The 20,305-nt window shown below is 45.4% G+C and overlaps 1 protein-coding gene across 2 annotated transcripts in view; it reads right to left on the bottom strand.

Annotated features, from left to right (window-relative positions):
* The window catches only part of GLE1 (GLE1 RNA export mediator), a 94,103-nt gene extending 82,346 nt beyond the window's left edge, over positions 1 to 11,757 (bottom strand). For both annotated transcript variants that reach the window (XR_004540938.1, XM_033961767.1), the window contains exons 1-2: positions 11,494 to 11,757; positions 10,955 to 11,173 (exon numbers count right to left, since the gene is read on the bottom strand). Coding sequence is in view for 1 of the 2 variants with exons in the window: in XM_033961767.1 (XP_033817658.1) it covers positions 10,955 to 11,173; positions 11,494 to 11,589 (315 nt within the window). In the remaining variant the exon portion in view is untranslated. The remainder of the gene's footprint in view (positions 1 to 10,954; positions 11,174 to 11,493) is intronic.
* Positions 11,758 to 20,305: the final 8,548 nt, after the last annotated feature.

The raw sequence follows: 20,305 nt of genomic DNA, 5'->3' as shown, positions 1-20,305 counted from the left end.
AAGGAGAAGCCTCCCTCGAATAGCGGGGCTCTCGCTCAGATCCTCGGTCCGATACCGGAGATGCGCTGTGAAAGCGCTCCGGGGTCGAGGACCTGCGTCGCCTCGAGGAGCCCCTCGGGGACGACGCCAGGGTTCTGGGGACCGACCGGTGCCTGGTCGGGGATCCCTCTCCGGACTCCCTCGGTGAAAGCCTAGGGCCTCGGGCCGGAGCTCTGGACCGAGGGGGAGTCAATAGGAGCTGTGGGTTGGTAAGAGACAGCTCGGTGACCCTTAGCGGCTCCCCCGATCGAGTCGAAGGGGTGCGCCCTCGTACCGGAGGGGAACTCCGGGCTTTCTTAGAGAAGGGTCTCGATTTTCGTTTTGAATGCCTCGGGGAGGAATCCGATGAAGAGGAGAAGCGACGAGAAAGGCGCGGTTTTCCTCGAGGGGTCTCGGCGCATTGCTCAGGCTGGTCCGGCGCATGCAAGGTCGAGGCCGGTTGAAGGTGAGCCATGGCAGCGGATAGCTCCGTTGTGATCATCGCTCGGAAAAGGTCCTGGAATACGGGCACGGACAGCATCGATGGCATGTCCAAGGCCGCTGTGCTCTCCACCGGGGGTGATCTCGCTTCGGAGCATTCCCGAGGGGTGGAGGCACGTCCAGAGGTCTTCGGGGTTTTTACCGGGGCCGTGGGTAAGGAGTTTCCACTCTGTGCGGCCATCGTCCCCGAGGTTGGCTTCTTCGACGATGTGGAACCTGAGGAGGAAAGAGGGGACTTACCCGGGGCAGAGGACTTATGAGAGCTCGAGGTCTTCGAAGTCGAGTCCCGAGGCGGGGCCGATGTACTCGAGGCCGAGATCGAGGCCGGGGCCGATCTCGAGGCCGAGGGTTGATCGGTGGCAAATAGCTCTGCCATGCGGGCCCGTCGTCGGCGGAGCGCCCGCTGTTGAAAAGTTGCACACCGGGGGCATGTTTCCGTTGGATGGTCGGCCCCCAGGCAAAGGATGCACCAGCGATGCGGGTCTGTGAAAGATAGAAGACGCTCGCACCTGGTGCACTTTTTAAAGCCCGTAATGGGCCGGGACATCCAGGCGGCCGCGGCCAATCAGGCCTCGCGGTTGCGGCGATCCGGGAGCCCCCGGATCGCGAGAAAAAGGCGCGAAAAGCGCAATGAGCAGGAAGAAAATTTTTTTCGTTATGCACAGCGACTTTTACGAAGAAAAGAAAAAAGGAAAAAAGTAAATCGCGGTGCAAAGAAGGCACTAGGGCAGCGCTAAGAAAAACGTGTCTTCTTAGCACAGCGGAAAAAAATCGAACTGGAGACCACGAGGATGGGATGCGCCCTCTAGTGGAGCAGGAGGCACACATGCGTGGTGCAGCCAGCAAGCTTGAATCTTCAATCAAGTTTGCTTGAAATGCTGTCCGCATCGGGGCTCCGTAGATGACATCACCCACATGTGAGAATATCATGCCTGCTTGTCCTGGGATAAATCTGAATACACAATATAGTCTGGAATTTCTATGCTTTCAGGCGGACTTTCTGGGACACCAGGCCGCACATTGGTATAAAATTATAAGTGAATCTGTTAAAAAGAAACCCAAAAATGGTCTTAGAAATATTTGGAGCATTGAGATTAAGCATCAAATTTCAGCTTCTCAATGGCCACAAATTTGGTCTTGGAGGATGAGATGTACAGTATCTGCATCTATGAGACAAACTTGGTTTTTTCTTCTGCATAGAGCGTTTTGAACCCCAGTTAGAATACAAAAGTTAAATAGCTCAAAGTCTAATAGATGCTGGCACTGTAATCTTGAAGAAGGGACTTTGGGTCATCTTTTGTTTTATTGTCCCTTTATCTTAGCCTTTTGGAACTCAATTTGGGATCAAGTAAATTGTTTATTGGAAAAGCATGTGGCATTATCTTCAGTGTTCCCGCTAAGCTGCGCTGGGGTGCGCTGGCGCACAAAATATTACCTCGCAGCGCACAAGTTTCTCGTCACAGCGCACACAGTGTAGAGCACAGTTCTTCAACCGCCGGTCCGCAAACAAAATCTTGCCGGTCCGCAAAGGATTCGGTCCCCGCCGCAACGAAAGGCCGGCGTCAGCTGACTTGCAACTTCCTGTTGCAGTCGCTGTGCCGGGACTCCTGCCTTCGCCGGGACTCCTGCCTTCCACCGCGTTTGCCTCCTGCCTTGTCTCCGTACCTCCAGACCAGCAGCGGCAGCTGTGTATGCTTTTAACTTCGGCACAGAGCTGCCCCTAATCAATAGTTTAGCGCGGTTTCATAAGGCAGCCTCGGGGCCTTTGCTAGGCCGGCCCACATCGCATCATCGAAGCGGGCCGGCTATCAAATGCCCCGAGGCTGCCTCATGAAACCGCGCTAAACTATTGATTAGGGGCAGCTCTGTGCCGAAGTTAAAAGCATACACAACTGCCGCTGCTGGTTTGAACTCTTGGGCCGCTGAAGGAGGGCAAAAAGCAGCTGTCCTGGAGGTTTCCCTTCCTCTCGCCTTTACAGGTTCCTTTTTTCCACCTTTTTTTTTTTCCTTCAAACGGCAACGGGCCCCAGCATCGACATCAATCAAGTAAGTTCCACTGTCAATCAAGCGGTTCTGCTCGGCCAAAGCTTCCCCTGTGACATGAGCCACCCTCAGGGGAAAGAAAGTGACCCACAAAGGTGAGGGGAAGGGGGGCAGATGATGGAAGTTGGGGGGGGGAGAGAGAGAGAGAGAGAGAAGGGGCAGATGATGGAATGGAGGAGATGAGAGAGAGAGAGAAGGGGACAGATGATGGAAGTGAGAAGAAGGGAGAGAGAGCAGAAGGCAGATGGATGTCAGTTGAGAAGGGAGAGCAGATGCTGAATGGAAGTGGGGAAAGAACACATACTGGATGGAAGGAGGAGATAAATAAAGGGGGAAGAAAATAGTAAGATAATGGAGGGGTGAGGGAAAGGGGTGACAAGCTGTGTGTAGACACAGTGAAAAGAGGGAAACGGGACTAAATAGTAAGAAAGAATTTAATTTAGATGGAGGCAGAAAATAGAGAAGGAAGACCAGAGAAGAAAAGGGAAGAGAGAGCAGAGAATGATCAGATCTGAGTGGAGGAAATGAGAAGAGAGATATGCTAAAAACCACAGGGGGGAGGGAAGGATAGAGATGCCAGACCATGAGGGGAACAGAAGGAAGATGATGGATGCTAGACCAAATTGGGGGGGTGGGGGGGGGGCAGGAGGAGAGATGGCAGGGAAAGACAGACAGTGAATGGAAGGGGCAGATGTTGGACTGAAGAGACAGAGAAGGTTATCATGCTGCTGTACCGGGCCATGGTACGCCCTCACCTGGAGTACTGCGTCCAGCACTGGTACTTTAAGAAGGACACGGTACTACTCGAAAGGATCCAGAGAAGAGCAACTAAAATGGTTAAGGGGCTGGAGGAGTTGCCGTACAGCGAAAGATTAGAGAAACTGGGCCTCTTCTCCCTTGAGCAGAGGAGATTGAGAGGGGACATGATAGAAACATTCAAGGTACTGAAGGGAATAGACTTAGTAGCTAAGGCAGGGAGAACGAGAGGGCACTCTCTAAAGTTGAAAGGGGATAGATTCCATACAAACGTAAGGAAGTTCTGTGGTAGAAAGCAACATATTTATTTGGCTCATAACTTGCTGGCGCCCGATATTTTTAGCTCACAGTGAAAAAAGTTTGCTCACAACACCCGCCCGCTTAGAGGGAACACTGCTTATGATACAGTACTATTTGGTATGTCAATGAGGAAAAAGAGCCAAATATCATCAAATAACAATAAACTTTTATTGATAATGACAGGAGTGAATCTAGTCCACTTCTGGGAATAACAGTGCCGCGTAGAAGCCTTACGAGAGGCCTCCAAAACATCCCGCACTGACTGGGACAACTGAACAGAAGGAATCAGGTGGAAAGGAACCAAGCTGTCAGATGCAGAGATTGCAGATTGGGATGCAACAGTGAACCCCGACTCTGAGACAGGATAGAAGGAAAAACAGGCAGAAGAAGAAGCTCCCTGACACTGAGCTGAAGAAGCAGAGAGAACCAGGGCTGCCGAGGCCACCGAGGTGCGATCAGAATCAGATCGGAATGAGTCGATCTGAGATGAACCAGCGTTCTCAAAATTAGAGGAAAAGGTGGGAATGCATAAAGGAACTTCCCCTCCAAAGCCAGGAGGAAGGCATCCGTCTCGAGACGATCCGGCGAGTATATCCGGGAATAGAAGAGAGGCAACTTGTGATTGAGGGGGGAAGCAAACAGATCTATCTGAGGAGTCCCCCAGCGCTCGAACACCTGACGTAATGTCTGAGAATGAAGAGACCATTCGTGCAGCCGCAGGAGGTGACTCAGTTTGTCTGCCAAACAGTTGCGTTCTCCCTGAATGTAAACCGCACGAAGGAAGATGTTGTGGCGGAACGCCCAATCTCAAAGGCGAAGGGCCTCCCTGAAAAGAGACAGGGACCCCCGTGCCTCCCTGTTTGTTGACGTAATACATCGCCACCTGATTGTCCGTACGTACGAGGACGCTTCGACCTCGGGCGGCCAGAGGGCGAGGAACGACCCGACGCTCGGGGCGAGAAGTCTGAAGAAGAGAGACGCCGTGAGCGGCACACCTTGCCCCGAGGGGCCCCAACACCCCGCTCAGGCTGATCTGGCTCCCGCGAGGTCGAGGCAGGCTGCAGGTGGGCCAACGCCGAAGAAAGCTCCGAGGAGATCAAGGCCCGGAGCATGTCCTGAACACAGGCATGGCCATCATGGACGGCAGCTCTGAGGACGCAGTGCATTCCACCGAGGGCGACCTCGACACTGAGTATTCCCGCGGGGTGGAAGCACGCACAGAAGGTTTAGAGGACTTAGGAGGCCAAGGGCGGGGCACCCCCCATGTACAGCTGGAGTCACCGAGGATGGCTTCTTCGCTGGCGTCGAACCTGAGGAGGGAAGCGGGGACTTACCCGGAGCTGAAGTCTTCGAGGTCGAGGCCGAGGGCTTGGACGTCGAGGACAGCCGAGGCGGGGCCGAGGTCGACGAGGCGAAGGCCAGGGCCGAAGCCGAGGCCAAGGCCTGCTCCACCACAAACAGGTCCGCCATGCGAGCCCGACGGCGACGGAGAGCCCGTGATTGAAAAGTCGTGCACCGGGGGCATGAATCCGTAGGGTGATCAGCCCCCAAGCTCAAAATGCACCACCGATGAAGATCGGTGATCGACAGCAGCCGATCACACCGGGTGCACTTCTTGAAACCAGACAAAGGCCGGGACATGAAAAAGAAGGCCGCGGCCCAACGAGGCCAAGGTAACCCGGGAGTCCCCGGACGCTGAACGATCATAAAAAAATTTATTAATTTTTTAAAATAGCAGGAACAAAACAAACAAACCGCACAGCGACTCCGAAGAAAATAACAAAGCCGCGGTGCTAGAAGGCACTTCACACGGAGAAACACAAGAACAGGGCTTCTGGCTCCACGGAAACTTTAGAACTGAGGACCACGAGGTAGGGATGCGCCCTCTAGTGGAGCGGGAAGGCATGCACATGCGTGGTGCAGCATAGCAAACTTGAATCTTCAATCAAGTTTGCTTGAAAAGCTATCTGCGTCGGGGCTCCGTGGATGACGTCACCCACATGTGAGAATATGCTGCCTGCTTGTCCTGGGATAAAAATGTTTCTGGGGCCACACAAACGCGCAAATGCTGCAGTAAGACAGAGGAGGGAGCCGTCAAGACGGTAAACACCCAGGGGCAGCAGAGGAAAACACTGCATCGCTCTGAACTGGGGCCGCACAAAATACTTCACAGGGCCGCAGGTTGGACAACCCTGGTCTAGAGCATCTGCGCATGCTCAAGGCCAGCTGGCTCCTGCCTTCTCTGAGAATCTCAGAGGTGGCAGGAATCAACAGGCACCCCTGTATGCAGGATAGTGATACCAGATCAGTATATAGAGTCAGCGTCAGATGTCTTCAGCACTGAAAGATAAAGTTCTCATTACTTGGACAACATTTTGAAGCACCAACCAATAGAGGTTGTGTTAATAAAGCTTGATGACATAAGAACATAAGAATAGCCTTACTGGGTCAGCCCAGTAGAACGTTCTGACTACGACCAATCCAGGTCACCAGTACTTGGTACAAACCCAAAGAGTAGCAACATTCCATGGCAAGCAGTGGCTTCCCCCATGTCTTTCTCAATAATAAATTGTCCAAACCTTTCTTAAAACCAGCTATGCTATCTACTCTTACCACAACCTCTGGCAATGCGTTCCAGAGCGTAACTATTCTCTGAGTGAAAAAATATTTCATTCCATTGGTTTTAAAAATATTTCCCTGTAACTTCATTGAGTGTCCCCTAGTTCTTGTAATTTTTGATGGAGTGAAAAATCAATCCACTTGTATCCATTCTACTGCACTCAAGATTTCGTAGATTTCAATCATATCTCCCATCAGCCGTCTATTTTCCAAGCTGAAGAGCCCTAATCTTTTTAGTCTTTCCTCAAGCGAGAGGAGTTACATCCCCTTTAGCATCTTGGTCCCTCTTCTTTGAACCTTATCTAGTGCCACTACATCTTTCTTGAGATAAGGAGACCAGAACTGAATGCTGTACTCCAGGTGAGGCCGCACCTTGGAGTGATACAAAGACATAATAACTTTCTTGTTAACCATCCCTTTTTTAAAATAATTCCTAGCATCTTGTTTACTTTTTTGGCCACTGTACATTGGGCAAAAGGTTTCATCATATTGTCTACATTTGACACCCAAATCTTTTTCTTGGGCGCTAACCCCCAAGATGGACTCCAGCATCTGATAACTATGATTTGGGTTATTTTTCCCAATGTGCATCACTTTGCATTTGTCTACATTAAATTTCATCTGCCACTTGGACACCCAGTCTTCCAATTTCCTAAGCTCTGCCTGTAATGTTTCACAATCTGCATGCATTTTAACAACTTTGAACAATTTAGTGTCATCTGCTAATTTAATCACCTCACTCGTCATTCCAATTTCCAGATCATTTATAAATAAGTTAAATAGCACCGGTCCCAGTACAGATCACTGCAGCACTCCACTATTTACTCTCCTCCATTGAGAAAAATAACTATTTAACCCTACCCTCTGTTTTCTATCCGATAACCAATTTCTAATCCACAACTGAACTTTGTCACCTATCCCATGACTCTTAATTGTCTCAGGAGCCTCTCATGAGGAACTTTGTCGAAAGCTTTCTGAAAAATCAAGATACACTACATCAACCGCCTCACCTTTATCCATGTTTATTTAAAACCTTCAAAGAAGTGAAGCAAATTGGTGAGGCAAGATCTCCCTTGGCTGAACTCATGCTGACTGTCTCATTAAATCATCTTTGTCTACATGTTCCACAATTTTGTTTCAGTTTGGCATATTTTTGAAAAGAGGGGTCTAATTACCATAATTTTTTATTGCAAAATATTTAATATGAGCAGAAGTTTTTTGGTCCTGCCTCTTCTGCTGCTGATATTGCAAAGCACTATGATAGAGATGCCTGCCATAGTAGGGGGTCATTTCCAAAGTTGCTAACAGAAAAGACAATACCCCTTTAAGAGTTCTGGGTGGACTTTGTCTGGGTTAAAGTGGAGGTCAGGGATAAACTAAACAAGCTGAATTAAACCAAGATTCATCAAGCCTGCTAGCATCCTGTCTCCACCAGTGGCCTATTTGGGCCACAAGTACTGATAAAACTTGGGGACGAAGGGATAGGGAACAAGAGGTGGGAGGGATTGTTTATCTAAACAGATATTGTTTAAACTGCTGCTATTGTAAACGTATGGTTTTGCACTAAAAAAATATTTAAATGTTAAAAAAAATTGTATTAAAAACATGGCAAAGATGTCTAGTCTTAGTAGACTGGCTCACCAGGATCACCCGAGTTTTTAATCTCAATTTATATTCAAGTCAACATTTTTTCCTCCTTTTTAGGAGGAAAAGGGTCACGTCTACTACTGATACAGAATACTGCAGCTCAGCTGACTTAACAAAAATAAATCTGAATATGCCACGTCCCTCTTGCCTTGATTCATTCCTTAGAGTCTGCCATGTGACTATTTATTGCTACTCTTCCTTTTGTTCATTCCCTTTCTGTCTTATTTTCTATAAAATATTGTATTTCTTTCCCTCTTTCCTCGTTATGCGTAAGTCTCGTTTGTGATTAAATGTGGTATGTTTTGTCCCCCTGAAAGTTGTATGAATTTTAGCTATGGACATCGCTTTGAAGTTTGATTAAGCGATCCATCAAATCTTAAATAAACTTGGAAATTACATTAGCTGCCTATTCAGTCCAGAGTCAAGTTCAAATGTGTCTGTCTAGTTTTTTTAAAATATTTTTTGGACAATTAGGTGACTCAGTTTACCATTGCCTTTAGGTCTGCCACGACAAAGTGGCCATAGATCGTCTACTGCTTTTAAACAGTCTTTTTCATCGTTTAAAGTGTTCAGTCAAGCAGTCAAGTCTTCTGTTCTTGCTCTTTTCTATTTTACTACTTTATGGAAAGAATTGCCTTATCAGTCTGTGGTCATGTACTGGCTATCAAATCTTTTGAAAAAGAAAAGACTGGTTTTCTGCTATTTTGGATAAGGGTTTAATTAACATACTGTGCAAAGTCTTAATGTAAACTACATTGAGCCCTCTTTTGCAGGGATGATGCAGTATATAAAACAATTAGATTTAATCTGTACAATTTGGCAAAGGAGTCTAAAAGCCTGTTAGCACCCCTACAAATCTCTTCCAGGAAGACTGAATGAGATTCAGAGAAGTTGCTAGGCCAATGGTCAAATGAGCTCCAAGATCTTGGGAAACCTCTTTTAGAATGTAGGATGAAGCAATCACTTCTTTTAGCCAACAAGCAATAGTTGCCTCTCCTTAAAATAACATAAAAATTGATCAGACCTACAATACTCAGTTATTTCCAGGTGAACAGTGTTTTTCAAACTCTCTGTGGCCATGATATCATTTATTTGGCCACATAAATCATACAGCCCCTGCAGCAGCTTGGGACAATGATGTCTTATTTCCCAATTTATAACCCTTCTTTGTCCAAGGCATATAAGAACATAAGAGTTGCCATACTGGGACAGACTGAAGGCCAATCGAGCCTAGTATCCAGGCGATTCTTTATGCTTTTATTTGCTATACCACCTTTTTGATAAAGTGGTTTACATAAAAGCTAATAAAAAAGGTAAAAATTAAAACAAACACACACACCACAAACACAAGGGAGTGGAAGTAATACTAAAACTATAGTCCTAGGAACAAATCCCAGCTTATATTTAAACAGTTTTATTCAGGACCACAAAGATAAGATCAAATGGAAAACAACCAACATAACTTGTGCAACAATCATTACATATAACAAGGATACAAAAGGAAAACCACTTCTACAGTACCTGTATGTAAGCTGCTTTGAGTGTGGTTGTAAAACACAAGTCTCAATCCCTTTCTCCCCCTTTCCCCCCATTTTTATCAACAACCCCCCATCATTCCTTCTAACTACTCACCCAGACAAAATCTCAGCTTAATAAATATCCCACACAACACCTTAGCAATTTAAGGACAAACTAAACTTTGAATTCAAGGTAACACCAAGGGCTTCTTTTACAAAGGTGCGCTAGCGTGTTTAATGCACGCACCGAATTAGCGCACGCTAGCCGAAAATCTACCACCTGCTCAAAAGGAGGCGGTAGCGGCTAGCGCACACAGCAATTTAGCATGTGCTATTCTGTGTGGTAATGCTCTAGCGGCCTTTCTAAAAGGAGCCCCAAAAGTAACAAACCTCATTTCATACTGGTAACTATGCAACAATAAGTACCAATGCAGGAGAGTACAAGCAACCTCCACTAAGTTTTCTGAAGATTTACCGCCTATACTCAAATATAAACCACGATTTTGGAGCAAAAAATGGGGGTCTCAACTTATATTCAGGTCACCACCCATCCGCCCCCCTCCTGGACTTGTTGAAGGCCTGCTGTATGGCCTAGTGAGGTTGGCTGAGACAGGAGAGATCCCTCCCATCTCCAGTCCCGGCCGACTCTGCCAATTTTTTTTTACCTCCCTCTCGCCTCCCTCCATGTACCTTTTTAAATCCTTGGTGGTCCAGCAGTGTGCAAGGCAAGTGCGATCTCCTGCCACACGCTGAGCCCCTCTCTGAACAGCCACCTCGAGTTTATCCAGCCCAGCGGGCATGAGGGAGCTTTCCTCGCTCCTGCCCGGCACTGAGAACTTACGGCAGCCATTCAGGGAGGGTATTAGCGCCAGGCAGGAACGAGCAGAGCTCGGTCATGCCGCTACACCACTGGGCTGTAACAACTCAAGACAGCCATTCAGCACAAGGAAGGAGTGCAGAAAGCTCATTTCTGCCTGGTACACTGCTGGACCACCAATGATTCAAAAAGGTACGCGGGGAAAGGGGGGAGACGTGAGGGAGGTAAAATAAATTGGTAGAGTCAGCCGGGACAGGAGAGATGGGTGGAACCTCTCCTGTTCTGGCCCGCCATTTCATATAGCAGGCTCAGTAGAGGTCTGCCGGACATTGAGAGAGAAGGGGACAGGATACAGAGCCTGGCACGGAGGGGGGGGGGGGGCTGGGTACAGAGCCAGGGAGGGAGGGTGGAGAGCCAGACAGGTAGGAAGGGAGAGGGAGCAGGGCACATAAATATTAACCCCCCCTTCCTGTCTTATATTCAAGTCAACATTTTTTTCCTCCTTTTTTTTTTTGGGGGGGGGGGGAAGGGTACCTCATTTTATACTCAGATTGACTTATATTCAAGTATATTTGGTACTACCAAATCATAATGAAAATATTTTAGACCGGAGGAACAAAAGTCAGAATCCACAGAAAGTGGTACATAACAAAAAGTCAGAATTCACAGAAAGTGGAACATAACAAAATATTACCATAAAGTCTAAAGTCACTTGCTTCCCGTTCTACTTTCTTACCTCTGTCAAAGTTGCTGCTTCTGATGTAGAGAGTGCAGATGTCAAATGAAGCGAAGGAAAGAGTGTATCCTTCAGAGAAATCACAGGGAGATTGGATTCTTGGGCTGTGGAGCTGTCAGAGCATATGGTGTTCAACAAAGGCTTGGTGTTCAACTGATCTAGGACCCAACCAGAATAGGTCGAAAGTTTTGGAGAGGACCTGCAGCCTTCTAACATATTCTAAAACAAACAAACATTACAAACCACTCAATGGATGGCAGCTAAAAATGGCAGTTTAACTAGCAAGTAGAATCATTTTAAAACGTAACCAGCCAAGTCATGTTCTGTAATACGGTAGCAATCCTGCACGATGTAGATGAGATGCCGAGTGGGATTACACCTCAATTAGGCAGAAACAAGATCTCGCCATGGCACAACCATTGTCCCAAAGAAAGTTTGCAGGTATCAGTAGTACAAGAAAGAACAACCATCGCCCCTCTACCCCAATGAATCGGACCACGCTGCCCTCCCCAGACCACGAGGAACGTACACCATCTCACCTCTCCCTGCAGCAACGGGTCCCGGTAATAGGGCAGGCACCCCTTCCGAGACTTCCGAAGGGCCTCCAGCGTCTCCCACCGCCGTTTCGGCTGCATGTTCGCAAGAGGTTGGGAAAACAAGCAGACCCTACCGCTAGCGTCAGCGCTTCAAGGAAGTTTCTAGCCCAAGCCGTAAAGGACCGCAGGAGAGGGGGAGTTGCGTCCTAATTCAAAATGGCACTCAATCTGTCTCTCTCTACAAACCGGTACTAGCCTAATCTACGCGCGCGCACACACATTTTACACGAATAACCGGAAATCAGCTATAATCCAATCAGGGATGGCCTAGTTTGAACTGCGACATTGACGTCACTTCTGTTTCCCAAGAATAGCCACCATACTGACTGAGCGGCTTTGGAAAGACTGAACCTGAATCTAACAACGTGGCTTTTTAAAGAAATCCCTACTAGGGATCCAAAAAGACTCAGAGTAATAATGCAAGTCACCCGAAACAAAGACTTAATGGTCAGCTGCTTTTTATGATTATGTTACCTCAGACTGTATGTTTAATTTGATAACAATTTGATATATTTAACTGTTATAGAAAATTTTAATGTAAACAGTATGTTGCCTGTATAATAACCCGCTTAGAAGTCTAATTCCGGTGCATGGGGGGGGGGGGGTGCGGGACCGTAGTGCTGTCCATGTGTGCTCTCACAAGCATACTAGCTACAGATGTCTATCACACCTTTTCAACTCTTCATCCTTCTCCCCAGTCTCTTCAGTTCTTTCTTCTGCAGCTGAGCATAAAGGTGTCATTCTGATCTGCTTCCTTTATTATTTTGAGGTGACAGGTGAACCAGATTCAGCTACTCTTTCAAGTAGCTGAAGCAGGCTGCAGCACCCCTTCCCCTGCACATGGTCTATGAGTACAGGCTGTGACAACCTATGGGGAAACTTGGGAGGGAGAGGGGCTGAAAAACTATTTTGATTGTTTCTGCAGCTAGGGCTTCAAATACCCCCCCTCCAAAAAAAAAAAAAAAAAAATTACAAATGATACTAATAAGGTAGTTTTTTCTGACATTTCCGATAAGCTTATTTCAAGCAAATCCATAGCATTTAGGTTTTCCTGTTCATTTGTATTAATTTGCTCCTGCTCTGGGTTTACTCCTAAGTCTTTCTTAGAAGGCAAACAGTAAATTTTATTTATAGGTGGAATAGCTTCAGAAGAAAATTTCAAAACTTCAATCAGGTATTTTTTGAATAAATCCAGGGCTGCAAAAGTAAGAGATTTCTAAACCACACGTTAGCGTCCCAAGCAGCTCTAAATGATAAATAATTTTGAACATTCCTGCTTACAGCTTATTCTTACTAACAGTTTAGAACACAACTGAAGACCTATCTTTTTACAAAATATCTGACAACTTAACTTACTTTATTTCTCCCATTGTTAGTAATCTTTTGTAAACCATATTGAACTAATGGCTACGCGGTCTATAAGTACAATGTAATGTAATGTGAGGAATTGTTACTAGGAAATTTAGGAAAATTCAGCAAACGCATATTCAGTCTACGATTAAAGTTCTCTAATTTTTATATTTTCCTATTAAGAGAAATCTTATCCTTTATAGTCTCAGAAGTCAAATCTTGAAGGCTTTTCACATTATCCTTGTCTTGCTTTAAATCAGTGGCAAAATCTTCTTTTATACCTTCCATCTTTTTATCTAAAGCTGTAACAGTACTCACAAGTTGAAAAGTATCCTGGGAAGACTTGCCAACTATTGTGTGCAGGTTCTGGAGAGCTACCCATATGCTCTCTAATATCACCACCGGCAGTTTTACTAGCTGGGAGCAAGCTGTAACTCCAACTCCCAGCTCTTTCTGCGCTCATGGCAAGTGCCCCTCGAAATGGGGTTTTCCCAGCGAGAACTTCTTCATAGGAATTCCCCTGCACCACCGCAAACAGGCTCAGTGGTGGAACGGCTCCCGGAAGTGAAAGAGTTGTTTCCAGGTCTAGCTCTTCTGTCTCTCCTCTCACTGAAAGAGCAGCAGACTCCTCTCCGCCCACTCCAAAGGACCCTGAGGCTACGGCAAACTCCCGAATGGAGCGTTGAACAGGAGAAGATGTTCTAGCCACCAAGGGAAAGGCATGAACACTTCCTTTGAACTTGGAATGAGGCTTATCCGAATAAGAGGTAATATTTGCAATCTTCTGTCACGCTCAATTGGGAATGCCGTTACCAATCCGCCGCCATCTTAGGCCACCCTAATCCCTTTTTCCCGAATAGCCCTTTTAATGAACTGGGCAACATTTGGATGAGAGGCCAGAGAGTCTCTTTCCCTCCGAGCTTGGAAACAGGAAAAGCCTGCTATCTGCAACTTCAGTGATCTGACCAACAGACCCTTCTGAAGTCCCTCTTGAAAAAGTTCAGAGCTTGTAAGGGCTCAACATCATCCAGAGCACATCAGTGCTGAAAGGACTTCCAGGTCTTGGCATAGGCTGCTACCATCAATGTCTTCTTAGCTCTAAGCAGAATTGAAATAACCATGTCTAAGTAATCCTTGCTCGTCAGGATTGCTCGCTCCAGAGCCATGCTGTAAGCCCAAAGTGTTCCAGATTCTCAATAGGGACCGGTCCCTGAGTAAGAAGAACCACTTGGACCGGCAGTCTGAGGCCTTCATCCCTCTGGAGGCAAACTAGGTCCACATACCATGGGGTCTGCTGGGGTCAATTGGGCGCCACTAGGACTAACAGTCCCAGTTGACTTGCCTTTAGCAAAGGCCACAGGGGAAACACATACAAGAGCCCTTTCCTCCAGCCACAGTTGGATTAAGACGTCCAACCCCACGCTTCTGGGCTTGTATATTCGATTGCCGCCTTTGTGTTTACAGCTGAGATGAACTCCTTTGGGGACAGAGACCATTCCCCTAGGTTGGGAGTCTGCCGACTGAGAAAGTTAGCCTGCACATTTTCCACTCCTGCAACATGCATGGCCAAGATGGATATACTTGACCCCAAATCTGTCCACCTGGAAACCTTTCCCTTAACATACCAAAACTAATGACAGACATAGACCTCACAAACAGCTCCCTAGAGGAAAAAGCTGCAGCCTGGCAAATGGGTATTAAGTCACTCTATGAGAGTCTTGCAAAAGTAAAGGAAACAAATTCAAACTCATGATCGTTTTCATCTTCCTAGTTCACAGAAGCCCTGACAGCAAAGAAAAGGAAAGTCAGGAAAGCAGAATAAAATGTGGTGCAAAGGACAGAGAACAAATCCACCTGGAAGAAGCATCTCATAGACTACAAATGAGCAACACACGAGTCAAAAAAGGCCCATTTCTCCAAACTACTATCAAAGATCCCGAACAGATTGAAGACTATCATCACACTGACCTAAAGCGAAGTTGCTTATCTGTAACAGGGGTTCCCTGTAGACAGCAGGGGAATGCAGCCACACTTGATGGTGAATTCCTATAACTAAGCATGTGTATCGGTGCTCTCCCCTAGCTACAGTAAGCATTTGGTTTACTGAGCATGTGCAGGGACTTCCGCCTTCCAAAGCTCCTCCCCTTGTCTGTCAGTTTTGTCTCTAGCTGAAAAATATGTATATCATAGGGACGGTGGGAGTGTAAGTGTGGCTGCATTCCCCCGTTGTCTACAGAGAACCCCCGTTACAGGTAAGCAATTTCGCTTTCTCCAGAGACAAACAAGGGATATAGGCAGCTACACTTGATGGTGAGACCCTAGCTACAATGTATATTAGGGTGGAGGTGATAAGGCAAGGAACAAATAATTTAGTAAGGAACAAATATTTTAGTTAAGATAGACTGTTCAAAACTAATATCTTGTGCTGTGCCCTGATCCAGGCAGAAAAGCTTATTGAATGCATGAACAGAGTATCAGGTTGCTGCTTTGCAAATGTCTTGTACCAGGCTTAATGGAAGGTTTGCCATTGAAGAAGCTGTACAAAAAAGCAGCATTTGCCAACACAAACAGGCGTGGAGTGCAACAATAGCATTGGCACAGCCCAAAATTATCTGTAATAAATAGTCATAAATATTTTGTGAAATATAGTGCACCCTCAGTGTGAGGAAATAAGCTTCCAGGGCAGGCTACAAGAGCCAAACCTCTGATACTTAGCTGTACTGGCTTTTCCAAAGGGAGCGCTAGCCCACTAATTCACTGTACATCATCACAGGGAGTACTGAGTGTGCTAGTGTTAATTTAATTTAATCATGCACTCAAAATAAAGTGTGTAAACCAACAAAATGTTACACTCCCGCCTGTTCCACACCTCCCCACAGTAAATTCTCAGTATTAAAAGCAGCCAGTTTACTTAGCTTTATTGACAATTTTAACAATTTCACCCCAAAAATCCTCCCCCCTCCCCCGTCCCTACCTGTCTTATCGGCCTCCTCTTAGCATGGAAACAGAGCATGAGGAAACCGATACAAATACAAAAATATAGGTGGCCCAAAAGATGTCAATAAGAAAATCGAGCTGAACCTGCAGACTGATTTTTTTTTTATAAACACATTTAAACATAAATGTAACAACTGTTATATTCTTTGCTGTGTATTATAGTCTTAAAAAAGCAATAATGTTTCAACTCCACTCACTGCATGACATTGGCAACCTTTGACGTTAAGAAGCCAAATAATTCTTCAGGTGGATACCAGTAGATAATTAATCTTAACATAAGAACAGCCTTACTGGGTCAGACCAATGGTCCATCAGGCCCAGTAGCCCGTTCTCACGGTGGCCAATCCAGGTCACTAGTACCTGGCAAAACCCAAGGAGTAGCAACATTCCATGCTAACGATACAGCGCAAGCAGTGGCTTCCCCCATGTCTTTCTCAATAAAAGACTATGCACTTTTCCTCCAAGAACTTGTCCAAACCTTTCTTAAAACCAGTTACGCTATCCGCTCTTACCACATAGAAAAAAAAACCATAGAAAAACATAGAAGATGACGGCAGAAAAGGGCTACAGCCCATCAAGTCTGCCCACTCTGCTTACCCCCCCCTGTCTATGCCCTAATGACCCAATTTCCTTATCCTGACCCTCGTAGGGATCCCACATGGGTATCCCATTTATTCTTAAAGTCTGGCACACTGTCTGCCTCGATCACCTGCACTGGAAGCTTGTTCCAATGATCAACCACTCTCTGTGTGAAGAAATACTTTCTGGTGTCGCCATGAAATTTTCCGCCCCTGAGTTTGAGCGGGTGCCCTCTTGTGGCCGAGGGTCCCTTGAGAAAGAAAATATCATCTTCCACTTCGGCACGTCCCGTGAGGTACTTAAATGTTTCGATCATGTCTCCCCTCTCCCTACGTTCCTCAAGAGTGTAGAGCTGCAATTTGTTCAGTCTCTCTTCGTACGAGAGACCCTTGAAGCCCCGAGATCATCCTGGTGGCCGTCCGCTGAACCGATTCAATTCTGCGCACATCTTTACTGTAATGTGGCCTCCAGAATTGCACACAGTACTCCAGATGAGGTCTCGCCATGGCCCTGGCAATACGTTCCAGAGCTTAACTATTCTCTGAGTGAAAAAAAAAATTTCCTCCTATTGGTTTTAAAAGTATTTCCCCGTAACTTCATCGAGTGACCCCCTAGTCTTTGTAATGTTTGACAGAGTGAAAAATTGATTCGTTTGTACCCGTTCTACTCTATTTGACAAGTAAGGGAGGTAGACAAGTCCTCAAAACCAATGTGTATCCAGCTGACTGATGCTTCTGATTTCTTTTTGTAATTGTTTATTTATAACAGAAAACAATACAGAGAAACAGCAATACAGTACAAAAGTAGTACATGTACCAAAACTGTAAAACCCACTGATGTCAACCCCAGCCCCCAACTCCCACCCCCCCTCCCCCGATAACAGCAAGTATAGACACACAACCCCCAATATCCATAGAACCCCACTGATGGGCGTCGTAGCACCCAAGGAGATTGAAAGAGAAGAAATAACAAAATAAAAAAAGTGAGCACAAAACCAGTAAGATACAAACCCCCAGTGCCCCCAGACCATGCCCAGTACCATAAATCAGCTTACATCAGAACTCCCCACGTCCAATCCCTCCACTACCAGGTATCTCCCCCAAATATCATGATATTGCTGCCATTTTCTAGTCAGCAAGGCTGAAAGCCGGTATTGCTCATATACCCACCCCAATTTCTCTCACATTAAGGTCAAAGTAGGTGGAATAGTGCCGCGCCAATGGTGAGCCACAGTCAGCCTAGCCGCTGTGAATGCCAGCCGTGATGCTACTGATTTCAATGATGGATGGGGCTTAAAAAAACAGAACCACCATTATTTCAAAAGCTCTTTCCTTGTTCTCTGAAGACACAGACTACACCAAGAAACCTCATAATTAGGCTCCAGGCACTACAAGCACTAAAAAGAGATTGGGTTTTTACCTTGCTAATATCTTTTCTAGTAGATAGGTGTGTAATTCTGGACAGCAGGATATTCTCCCCATGCTTGTGAGCCATGCAGAAGGAATCCATTCCAGGTTTGAGGGCGTTGCTGTCCGCTCAAGTTTGTACCAAAGCAGGCGATAGTTCTATATAAGAAGGAAAGGGTACGGGGAGACTCCCCAAACTACAAATCTCTTCTGCTTTGAAAGTATAAAAAAAAAAGTCAAATTGTTGTTTGTTTGTTTTTAAATCTTTATTAATTTTCCATTCAAAAACAGTGCATTAAAATATTCATACAATTGACTGCAAGACAGCACTACAATCGATCAAAGAAGTACAACAATACATTTCCCCCCCCCCCTAATTCAAAAAGAAAAAAACCCAGTGCATTACTACATACAATTTAAATCATAAACAGCACTTTCCTTCGGTCAATTAATACAACAAAATATAATACCCCTCCCTGGATGTGGAAATTACATATTAAAAAAGGGGATAGTCCAACTAATCAGTGTTAACATTTGTCAATGGACCCCATGTTAATTTAAATAGCTTATTATTACACAAAATATCTGAATATATTTTTTCATATTTATAGCATAAACAAAGATTCCCACCAAAAGGAGAAATTAAGCCTATCCCAATTTTTCCAGTTCTTAGTAACCATTTACATGGCTATCCCAGTCATTATGGAAAATAGTCTGCTGTTATATCTATCTAGTGGAGGTTTAGGTAATGGAATCGAAGACTCCAGAATCAAATTAATTTGTCCCCATATTGATTTCCAAATGTTGAGTATCAAAGGACAATAGAACAACAAATGATCCAGTGTCCCTATTTCAAGATGACAGTGCCAGCATCTATTAGATTTTGAACTATCTAGCTTCTGCAAACGAACTGGAGTCCAAAAACTCTATGTAACAGAAAAAAAAACAAATTTGTCTCATAGATGCTGACGCTGTACATCTCATCCTCCAAGTCCAAATCCGTGGCCATTGAGTAGCAGAAATCTGCTTTATCTCAATGCTCCAAGTATCATTTAAGCTAGTTTTTGGGGGTTTTTTTAATTCAAATATTCCGATATTAATTTATACTACTTGTACCAAAGCAGGCACTACAACCACTACCATCAGCTTGGTGAATATGTGGGCTGCTGTTACCAACCCAAAGGGGAGCACTAAAAACTGATCATATCTCTCCAGCACATGGAATCTCAGAAATCGCCTAGGTTCCAGAAATATGGGAATGTGCAGAATGGGTCTCCAATTTTATGACCCTTTCTTGGGCACTATGAAGTATATGGAGTATCTGCCTGAGCTCGATTCTTCTGGCAGCACTGGCTCTATAGGCTGAATTTCTACAAGTCTCTGTACTGTTGCTAAGACTATGCATGACTTTTCTGGGCACCCCACCGGGGAGTCCACAAACCAGTTTGTTAAAGGATGGGCAAACTTGAGCTTGTACCCTCTAGCACAGTGGTTCCCAACCCTGTCCTGGAGGACCACTAGGCTAATCGGGTTTTCAGGATAGCCCTAATGAATATGTACGAGAGAGATTTGCATATAATGGATGTGCTACATGCATAGTCATTAGGGCTATCCTGAAAACCCGATTGGCCTGGTGGTCCTCCAGGATAGGGTTGGAAACCACTGTTCTAGCACTCAGCGGTCTGACAAGATCTGCGCCCAGACTTCCATATAAGCCAAGAGCCTTCCTCCTATCCTCTGGAGGAAAACTTTGGCCCTGGCGTCATTGCGTTTTCTTGGAGGGTGATGTGGGACCAGAATCAGAGGCTTGGCTTTGCCTAGGTCCTGGTAATCTCTGTCTTAATCCCTGATATCATCTGAGAGAGCCTGAGTACTATAGAAAGCACCTGTAAAATTAGAAGTACCAAGAACCTCTAAAGCAGTGGTCTCAAACTCAAACCCTTTGCGGGGCCACATTTTGGATTTGTAGGTACTTGGAGGGCCTCAGAAAAAAATCGTTAATGTCTTATTAAAGAAATGACAATTTTGCATGAGGTTAAACTCTTTATAGTTTATAAAACTTTCCTTTAACAGTTTTACCTTATGCAAAATTGTAATTTCTTTAATAAGACATTAACTATTTTTTCTGCAGCACTCACATTTAAAGTTTAATATATTTTCTTTCTCAAAGCTGGCACATTTCTATTGCTAAATTGAAAATAAAATAATTTTCCTACCTTTGTTTGGTAATTTCATCAGTCTCTGGTTGCACTTTATTCTTCTGACTGTGCATCCAATATTTTATTCTTCTGACTGTGCATCCAATATTTCTTCTCTTCTTTCAGCCTCCTGTATGCTTCCTCCAGACCTCATTCCCTCCCCCAACTTTTTCTTTCTTTTTCTATGTCTGTCTTTTTCTGATTCCTTGTCCCATTTTTTGCTTT

This window comes from Geotrypetes seraphini, chromosome 10 (genome assembly GCF_902459505.1).
Source record: "Geotrypetes seraphini chromosome 10, aGeoSer1.1, whole genome shotgun sequence".
NCBI lineage: Eukaryota > Metazoa > Chordata > Amphibia > Gymnophiona > Dermophiidae > Geotrypetes > Geotrypetes seraphini.
This window is presented reverse-complemented; position numbering and strand designations above follow the sequence as displayed.